A 10,604-nucleotide genomic window follows, 5' to 3' on the forward strand; every position below is an offset into this window, starting at 1 on the left:
CTTCTGATGAACTTTTCTTTAGCAGAAAATCCAGATTGACAGCAACCCCATCCTTTGGAGGAACAAAAACAGTATTTCTGACAAACTTTTTCTGATTTTTTGCAGAGACATGAGCAGCATTTGAATTGATACTTGACTTATCCTTCCTGAGAGTATTAGGTTTGCCAAAATAATATGGCTTTTCATGAGCTTTTGATAAATAATCAGCTGCATCCTTGCAAGCAACTCTGCAATGCTTGTTCACATAATATTCAGTGCAGATGCCATTTGGCTGCCTTTCATAGAAAAACCTTTGCCAGCGAGTAACACCAGCATTTGTAATAATTTTGACACCCCTTCTTAATGGCATACAGAGATCTACATTGACACACACTTTGACTGGATCTTTTCCTTTTGGCATAGAATCTTTTGGATCAATCCCTGTCACTTCCCCCATGATTTCTCCAATCTTAGTTACAGAAGCAACATTCATTAACTCCGGTAATAGATACGGCAGCTGGATCCAAAATTGTTGGAAACCCCAATGTTTCTCAGTATAAATCATATCTGGAATATAGTCATGGACATTTAATAGCTTCTTGTTGATGATCCATGGTCTTTCATTAATCACAGAATTCAGAAAATCCCATTTGCTAAACTTGAAAATCATAAGATTTGGCTCAATCTCAACAATTCTCAGATCTTCCGGAGCTAGAAAAGGCCAAGTAAATTTGATGTATTTGCAAACTGTATCATAGCTCATTCTTCCTTCACAAATGATCTTCCCAATGGCACTTGCTTCCTAGTTTGAATCTTCTGCATCTTCATTGGTTACATCCTTCTCAATAATCACAGCTTCATTAATATTTCCCAACTCCAAAGTAGCTTTCTTAAATTTATTAACCAAATCTCCCATGTTGCTTGAACTTCCTTCTTCCATGATGTATAGAGTATTAGGGTTTATGCTTTTTAGAGAAGGATACTGGTTAAAGGGTTTAGGAAATGTATAAGTATAATGGTTTTGGAATATAGTTGGAATTGAATGCAAAAAGATATTCTGTCGATACTTCAGGAAAAAGATAGCTTTAGCATCTCTTTTAGTTAGAGAAGATTGACAACTGGCGATTAAACAGAGGAGTAAAATTAGGTAACCAAATTTCCTATTATCAGGATTTTTTTGAATTTTGAATTTCGTTGACTTGAGCTGAAGCCGGGATAAACTAAACCAGCAATTCTCCGAGTTGACATAGTAGCTTATCTTCTTCCCAGGGACTCCATTGATAACCGAGATAACATCACTAAACAATCTTGTAAGCAAACGCTTAATGAAATACTCTGCAAACGCTTGAAACACAACATAGAACAAGGAAAACGCCATTAGAGACAAAACAAACTGATAATACATGGAGAATCAAAAAGTTAGCAACCCATATAAGAAAGCAAATAAATATGAAAAGATTTGAAACAAAGAAATTAAGAATCCAGTTTCACCACAGAAAAAATAAAAATCTTGTAAAAGGATCAATGTTGCAAAGATTTAAAACTATAGAAGATCAGATTGGAGAATTAATCATTGAGTAGGAAGAAGTTTTTTTTAACCGAGTTAACTCAGAAATTCGCCGATTCTCAGAGCCACGGAACACATTAAAGTCAAAAACAATCGTGGGCTTTGTAGCGGGCCATGACTTTGAGTCTTTCATTCCCATGATTTGGTAGTTTCACTTCCACTAGTTTATGAACGTTCAATTAATTAAAATCTAGGTTTTTGAAAAGATATGATGTTTAGTAACCGGAAAAACCCTACATTGCTTTTACTGTATTTAGTGTTTAAATAATCAAATGTTTTTGTAATCTTAGGGTTTGCTCAAAATAAAATGATAGTTAGACAATTTTTCATTCCATGTAATTTTACAACATTTTAAGAATTTATTGTAATACTGAATAACAATCTCTTGCTAATCAAAACTGTATTAAGGAAGGCATAGATTAGGTTCATGCATCTCTTCAATTATATATATCTTTTTCCCAAAGAGGAAACTTTCAATTTATTGATCGCCTATTGGCTGCTAACCACTCCCATCCACTCGGTACTTTACTGGGATACCACACTCGACAGATATATAGATTTGATTGATTGCAACTCTTTGACAACCTGTGCCATTTCCATCCGTTCATTGGGTGAGTCAACAGAACACAAGATCGCAAGGTTGATAATCCCTGTCAAAGCCTCGCATAACTTGGCCTCACTCTCTCCATTGATCGGAATTTCATTGTTGCTATCATTACCTTCCTCGCGGATATGAGAAAGTGTCATTGTTGGGTCGATGTGCATTACACGATCTGGGCGGAGAGCTGTCTTAGCAAAGGTATGCAGGCTTAAACCATCTGCAAACATGTCATCCGTGGGACTCTTTCCAGTAAACATCTCTAGCACCATGATCCCGTAACTGTAAACGTCTCCATTAGTCGAGACCTCGCTACCCATTCCATACTCTGCATATAAAAGGAGTAACGATATAGTATCGTACGATTAATAGTTTAGAATCTATTATTTATTCTACGAAATTACTATAGTAAGAGAAAATATAAAACCTGGAGCAGCATAACCAATTGAGCCCCTTATCCCGACGGAAGTACTGTTGGTATGGTGCTCAGATTCAACATTGATGATTACTCCACCTAGAAACTTAGCGAGTCCGAAATCACCAACACGAGCGTTAATGTCATCATCGAGTAAAACATTACTTGGTTTTAGATCACAGTGAACTATTGGTGTCTGACAATGCTGATGAAGATAATCTAATGCAGATGCAACATCAATGGCTACATTTAGCCTCTCCATAAAACTAAGCGATCTCCTCGATGACCACTGAAGTTGTTCGCGATTTTCTGTCGGGTGCAACCAGTGCTCAAGATTTCCGTTTGGCATGAATTCCGAAACAAGAGCTTTGAATTCATTTCCTTTGAAATCAATGCTAGAACAAGAAGTTAATATTTTCACGAGATTTCGATGGCGAATGCATCTCATTGCATCACATTCAGCTATGAAACTTTTTGATGCTCCCCGTCTTTGAAGATCTAGTACTTTTACTGCAACAACTTTTATCTCCTGATTTACCATTAATAATCCTTTGTAAACAGATCCGTAGCTTCCGACTCCAACTAAATTTTCTGCAGAGAATCCATCTGTTGCTTTAAGAAGCTCTTTGTATGAAACCTTCTGAAACTTATTACTGACAAGATCTTCTGAAGATGAAGAGGAACGTTTCATTGCTGTTTTTTTCCTCCAAAACCAGATGAAAAGGGAACCCAGGAAAATTAGGCAGAAAACAGTTCCGAAGATTATTAGAAGCAGTCTCTTCAGAGGGAATCGCTTACTTTGTTTTCCAGATCCAGGCGGTCGTGGACAACTTGGTAAATGCTGTCTAGGAGTTCCTCCACAAAGCTTTTTATTTCCGCGGACTTCAAATGCACTTAACTTCTTGAAAATTCCTTGGTTTGGTAATTCACCTTCAAAGTCATTGTAAGATATTTTAAGATACACGAGGGAAGCAAATGACTCCAAATACTCAGGAATTCGACCGGACAAGTTATTGCTTGATATGTCCAAGTTCACAATTCCCTTCAAACTCTTCAATGATGGAGGAATAATGCCTTCGAATAAATTTCCATTAAGATTAAGTATTTGTAAGCCTAGACAATTTCCTAAAGAGCTTGGAATTTCCCCAGATAATTGATTATTTGACAGGTCGAGGTTGATAATCCTTTCCAAGTTACCGACTTCTGAAGGTAAATTACCAGTCAAGTGATTCCAAGATAAATTAAGCTGCATTGACAGTGAAGAAAGACCAATCAGTTGTTTAGGAAGAGTACCTACAAGTTGATTCATAGAAAGTCCCACTATTTTCAGATTGCTGCAGTTGCCAAGACTTGGCGGAATGGTACCTTCAAATCTATTGTTATCCAAAAATAATCTTTCTAATTGTGTATTGCTGCAGATGTTTGCTGGAACGTGTCCAGAGAGTTGGTTATCCCAGAGGGCAACTTCCAACAGATTAGTTAGCTTTCCTAAAGAATCTGGAATACTTCCTGTTAGTCGATTAGCTGGCATGCTTAATCTGTTTAGGCTGACAAGGTTTTCAATTCCACTTGGAATTTCTCCGAATATCTTGTTTCCTCCCAAGTTTAAACGGGTAAGCTTTGTCGAGAGGTTGGCTATGGAATTCGGTAGTTTCCCGGAAAATTTATTACAACAGAAGGAAAGGACTTCTAGGTGACTGCAATTTGATAATGAATCCAAAAAGCTAAGGTCATCCACTTTACCGGTTCCAAGACGATTAGATTCAAGATTTAGATATGTGAGATCTTGCAAGCTACACAAATTGGTCGGTACAGGTCCAGTGAAGTGATTCAAAGAGACATCTAGTAGTACATCCAATCCAGAAAGATTGGATAGCGATTTTGGTAGCATGCCATGGAAACTGTTATTCGCTATTAAAAATACACGGAGGTTAGGGAGAGTATTTCCGATATAGGGTGGAATGTATCCATGAAGTAAATTGTCGGTTACAGCAAAAACAGTGATGGAGGAGATGTTATAAAGTTGGGGTGGAATACTGCCAGATATATTATTAAGGGATAAGACTAACTTTTTTAATCTGGATAACTGACCAATTTCTTGAGGAATTTCGCCAGTGAAGTGATTTTCTGTAAGGTGGAGCTCTTCTAAGAACGACAGATTTCCTATATATGGAGATATAGGACCTCCCAAGTTCAGGGATTCTAGATCCACGACAGTGACCCTGCTTGGGTGCCGACGACTACATGTAATTCCTGTCCAATTACTGCAGTGAGACGATTCATTCCACGAACTTAATATCCCGAGTGGGTCGTTTATTTTGGCTTTGAAAGAAAGTAAGGCTAACCTATCGGTTTCTGCTATAAGATATTGGGATGTAGGTGAGAAATTAAAGGTGGATAAAACAAGGGTACTGACACAGATGACCAATAGGAAGCTCATCTTAATTTGTGAGTCTACGATTTGATTAGAAGAAGAAAAGATTGCGATGACACAGAGTTGTGGATGATATCTCTCATTTTTCATTCGAGTGTTGATAAATATAGATTTCCCCAAGATTTTCAGTAGAATTCAGAGACGCCCGACATCCACAAATTTTCCTGCGTGCAGAGACGATTAGAGTCAAGCAAGTCTTATCACAAACAATAATAAAAAAAAAACGAAATAAATATCTCCAAGTTATTTTTTAAGAAAATATCTAGCGAGATATCAGCCATGCAATTTAGAATCGAGCAAAACCTGTCCGAACAAAACAAAAATGAAAACAAAATTCGGTGAAAATTTTCCATACGGAAGAGAGACTCATCGTCAACCCAGTTGAGAACGGCATGGAACTGCGTTATCCACATGAATTTCAACTCTCTTCTCGGAGAAAATTCCTCCATGGTGCCATCAACAGTCACCTATGTATGCTTTAGTTTTAACTATTAATTTTACGCTTTAGTTTTACGCTTGATAATAAACAAACCAGTGCTTGAATTATCAACACCAGTAAACGCCATTTAGCTTTTTGACTTGTTGACTTTCTAGTTCGCTGAAACTTGCAAACGACTTGAATATACATGATCACATCATCGTGCAAAAAATGAAAGAATATATACTCCATCGGATAATTGTCATATGGACCATGTAAGGTGGTTAACGCATGAAATGATTGTTGGAATATTTTCAACACCGCTTACCAAAGGGGGATCCTGGGGGGCATCGCCCCCCAGGCTGTGGTCGACCTGACAGGTCAGGTCGTGGGGGTCCAGGGGAGACCGCCCCTGGTGGGGGTTTCAAGGGGGCAACGCCCCCGGAAGAATTTTTTGAACTGACGGTTTTATTTGGCCGATAAAAGCCTGTTCGAAAATTTCGAATCCAAAAGACACCATTGATGTCTGTTGATGAAGGAACCCGACGTTTCGTGAATAGAAACCTGTTGGCGAATAAAAACCTATTCCCAACAGGTGCAAAACCCTTTATAAATAGCTTCTCCCAGTTTCGTTTAAACATATAAGAAAAAATCAATCTGTTTTCTCTGTTTCAAAAAGCATCATCAGAAATCAGAAATCTCTTTGTGTGTTCTTGATTGAATCAAGGGGTACAAACCTTGAATTCAGTTTTCGTTGCAGGGCTTTCATTGTATCCTGAAGGCAATATTTCGCATACCTGTTGTAATCGCCAATTGTTATTGGGAGGGTAGAAATATTTGTCTAAAAGAAATTTATACAAGCCTTGAAAGTTTTGGAGTGCAACACTTTCTTCTCTGATTCATTCATCCTTTGTGAAACCCAATTTTTTCCAACAGTTTTTAGACAAATATCTTCTGGCAATGGAGGGTGAATCTTCGAATTCGAATGCTACTGCTCAATCTCTGCAAGTGATGAACCAAACCTTTACTCGATTGGAACGTTTTGATGGTGAAGGTTTTACCCGTTGGCAAGAGACTGTGAAGTTTTTCCTGATCACCATCAAGTTGTGGTAAATACTTGAAGATGGATTGGAGGAAATTCCTGCTGCAACTGACAATGACACTGAGGAATTGAAGGCTAGACGAAAGCAGCGTCAGGAAGATGATTTCATGTGTCGTGGTCATATTTTGAATGCTCTGGACAAACATGTGTACAATGCACATCGGAGTATTGGGACTGCAAAGGGATTGTGGACTGCGCTTGACAACAAATACAAGATTTCTGAAGCAAGCAACAAGAAATTCCTGATTTGCAATTTCATGGATTTTAAGATGGTTGACAGTAAGTCAATCATTGCCCAGGTCAGTGAACTTTTACTCATAGTTAATCATCTTAAGGATGCTGGAATTGATCTTGTTTCTGAGTTTGTTGTTGGGGTTATTATTTCTCGTCTCCCCCCTTCTTGGAATGGTTATAAGAAGAAACTTAAGCATGCTGAGACTGACTATGATTTAGAGGCCTTACAACGTCATCTTCGCATAGAAGAGGACTCTCGTAAGCGAGAACTTAAGGATAGTCCACATTCTGAAAACCATTCTAAGGTGAATAGCGTAGAAGAATCTAAAACACCGAATTCCTTGAAACCTAAGAATGATACTCAGTTTAAGAAGCATCCCAACAAGAAGAGTAAGAAGAAGGGCGCTGTCGGCCCTTGCTACTTCTGTGACAAACCCGGCCATTTTGCTCGTGACTGTCGTCTCAAAAAGAAACAACAGCAGAACCAGAAAAAGGAGGCAAATATGGTCGATGACAAACTTGTGATCGTGGTGCAAGCCGCCAATGCTGTTGCTGAAACTGGGGGTGGATGGTGGTACGACAATGGTGCAACCATCCATATCTGTAAGGATAGAAATCTTTACAAGACATACGAACCGGTTAGTGGAGAAGGAAACGATGTTGTCTCCGCAAACGGTCAACGCAGCAAAGTTATTGGGAAAGGCACTGTTGAACTCTCGTTTACTTCGGGAAAGACTGTGACTCTTACTAATGTTTTACATGTCCCTGACATCGTGAAGAACCTTGTTTCCGGCGACCTTGTATGAAGGCTGGATTCAAGACGACCTATGAGTCTAATAAGTTTGTGTTGTCCAAAAATGGTGTGTTTGTTGGACAAGGATATGCTTGTAATGGGATGATTAAGCTTAATTTAATAAATAATGGTTCTGCTTATATTGTTGACTCTGTTAATTTATGGCATGGTAGATTAGGGCATGTGAATTATGGTTCTCTTAGAAACATGAATCGATTAGGCTTGATTTCTGATTGCAATTTTGATCATGCTTCTAAATGTGAAATATGTGTGCAAGCAAAGATAACTAGAATTTCCCATAAGTCTGTAGTACGAAATTCTTCCTTACTTGAATTAGTACATAGTGATGTGGGTGATTTGCATGGTTCTGCCACTCGTGGTGGAAATAAGTATTATGTCACTTTTATAGAAGATAGTACTAGATATGCTTATACATATTTAATGAAATCTAAGGATGAAGTCTTTGATAAATTTAGGATTTATAAAGCAGAAGTAGAGACACAATTAGAGCACAAAATTAAGATTTTACGTTCTGATCGTGGTGGTGAATACTTTCCTACTGAATTTAATTCCTTTTGTCAAGAGCATGGTTTAGTTCATCAACGTACTGCACCTTACACACCTCAACAAAATGGTATGGCTGAAAGGAAAAATAGAACTTTGATTGATATGGTTAATTGCATGCTTATAAGTTCTGGTTTGCCTAATTCTTTGTGGGGTGAAGCTATGTTGTCTGCATGTTATATTTTGAATAGAATTCCTTTGAAAAAGAAGAGTGTTTCTCCTTATGAGTTGTGGTTTAAGAGGAAACCAAACTTGAGAAGACTTAAAGTCTGGGGTTGTTTAGCATATGTTCGAAAGCCTGATCCCAAAAGACCAAAGTTGGGAAACAGGGCTTATAAATGTGCTTTTGTGGGATACTCTCTTAATAGTATCACCTACAGATTTATAAACCTTGACACTTTTGAGATTATAGAATCTGTAGATGTGGAATTCTTTGAGAACTTAAATAGGAACAGTTCTCAAATGCAACCCATGGAGAATCCATTGTTACCTGATCTAGAACCTATGGAGATTGATAACAATGATGAAAATCCCTCTCCTACTCATGACAATGATATTTCAGTGCCTACTGAAGATATCGAACCTAGAAGGAGTAAGAGAGGAAGGATTGAGAAAAAGCCTGATCCAAACTTTATTTATTACCTTGTAGAGGCAAATAAGAATAGAATTCTTAGTGTTAACCAGTATGTTATGCATACTGATGATGACCCTAAAACTTATGCTGAAGCCATGAGTTCTAGAGATGCAAATTTCTGGAAAGAAGCCATCAATGATGAAAAGCATTCGCTTTTGACTAACGGGACTTGGGTATTAGTAAATTTACCTCCTGGTGCTAAAGCAATAGGAAGTAAATGGATATTCAAGAGAAAGTTGAGAGCTGATGGTGAAGTTGATAAGTTTAAGGCAAGGCTAGTTGCCAAGGGTTATAAACAAAGACATGGTATTGATTACTTTGATACATATGCTCCTGTTGCCCGCATCTCATCCATTCGTTGCTTGATTGCACTTGCTTCTATTCATAAGTTGGTTGTGCATCAAATGGATGTCAAAACTGCTTTTCTAAATGGGGATTTAGAAGAAGAGATATATATGGAACAACCTGAAGGTTTCATATCACCAGGCCAAGAGAAGAAAGTTTGCAAGTTAGTGAAATCTCTCTATGGTTTGAAGCAAGCCCCTATGCAATGGCATGAGAAGTTTGATAAAGTAGTTTTGTCATATGGTTTTGTGGTGAATGATGCGGACAAATGTATCTATAGTAAGCATGATAGTTCTGGTTGTGTGATTCTCTGTTTGTATGTTGATGATATGTTAATCTTTGGGTCTGACATATCTGTTGTGGAAGAAACAAAGAAGTTTCTTAGTTCTAACTTTGATATGAAGGATTTAGGAGAGGCTGATGTAATCTTGGGAATTAAGATCCTAAGAAAGGGAGATGAGTTGGTTTTAACTCAATCTCATTATATTGAGAAATTTCTCAAGAAATATGGTCACTTTGATGACAATCCAGCACCTACTCCTTTAGACCATACTATCAAGTTAATGAAGAACACCGGCCGTACTCATGCTCAACTTGAGTATTCTAGTGTTATTGGGAGTCTTATGTACGCTATGCATTGCACAAGACCGGACATAGCCCAAGCCGTGGGAATATTATGTCGTTTCTCAAGTAATCCAGGATATGAACACTGGAAAGCAGTTTCAAGAGTTATGGCTTACTTGAAAGGAACAATAAATTTTGGTTTGCATTACCAAGGCTATCCCGCTGCACTAGAGGGGTACAGCGATGCTAACTGGAACAATGTAGAATCAATTCCAAGTCACTTCGGGATGGATTTTTACATTAGGGGGTGCTGCTGTGTCTTGGAGTTCCAAGAAGCAGACTTGTATTTCTGATTCAACAATGTTGTCAGAATTGATAGCTTTAACTGATGCATGTAAGGAGGCAGATTGGCTTAGAAACCTACTTATGGAGATTCCTTTTTGGAAGAAGCCAACTCCGGCGGTCTTGATTAATTGTGATAATCAAGCTACAATCTATAATGTCTCTAATAAGACTTATATGGAAAGTCTAGACATGCAAGTCTTAGACACTACATGGTTAGGCAACTACTCAAGAGGGGAGTAGTTACGGTTAACTTTATTGAATCAAAGAGGAATTTGGCAGACCCATTTACGAAAAGTCTACCAAGTTCAGTGGTTTCAATAAAAAGGAAAGAAATGGGACTAAGGTCTGTGAAGGAAGTTTGATCTCCCATAGCAGAAACCCAACCTATGTTTTGAAAAGGATAAACAAGGTTCAATGTGGTACCAACAAGTTATGGAAGTAGATTATGGAGCACTAATATAAAAACTTCCCATTTCTTATTATGTGCTGGTTTCTGCAAGAAAATAGGATGGATGTAAATCCTTAATGAGTCTATGATTAGTAAAAGGTGTATCGCAGAAACACCTTCGAGACTTACCTATATGAGTATGGAAATAAGGCCGTTTCCTAAGA

General features: G+C 37.9%; 1 protein-coding gene across 1 annotated transcript; it reads right to left on the minus strand.

The window, feature by feature from the left end:
• Positions 1-1,844: 1,844 nt before the first annotated feature.
• LOC113316686 (probable LRR receptor-like serine/threonine-protein kinase At3g47570) lies at positions 1,845-5,157 on the minus strand. Its single transcript, XM_026564835.1, has 2 exons — positions 2,572-5,157; positions 1,845-2,472 (listed from the first exon to the last, which is right to left on the minus strand). The coding sequence occupies exons 1-2, from the start codon at positions 5,081-5,083 to the stop codon at positions 2,072-2,074; spliced, it is 2,913 nt and encodes a 970-aa protein (XP_026420620.1). The 5' UTR covers positions 5,084-5,157; the 3' UTR covers positions 1,845-2,071.
• Between the last annotated feature and the right edge of the window lie 5,447 nt (positions 5,158-10,604).

This window comes from Papaver somniferum, chromosome 1 (assembly GCF_003573695.1).
Source record: "Papaver somniferum cultivar HN1 chromosome 1, ASM357369v1, whole genome shotgun sequence".
NCBI lineage: Eukaryota > Viridiplantae > Streptophyta > Magnoliopsida > Ranunculales > Papaveraceae > Papaver > Papaver somniferum.

Excerpts from the sequence above, each read along its gene's own strand:
- LOC113316686 (XM_026564835.1), bottom strand. The coding sequence starts at position 5,083 with ATGAAAAATGAGAGATATCATCCACAACTCTGTGTCATCGCAATCTTT. Across the intron at positions 2,473-2,571 it reads AATTGGTTATGCTGCTCCAG|AGTATGGAATGGGTAGCGAG; the intron begins GTTTTATATTTT and ends TTTTATATGCAG.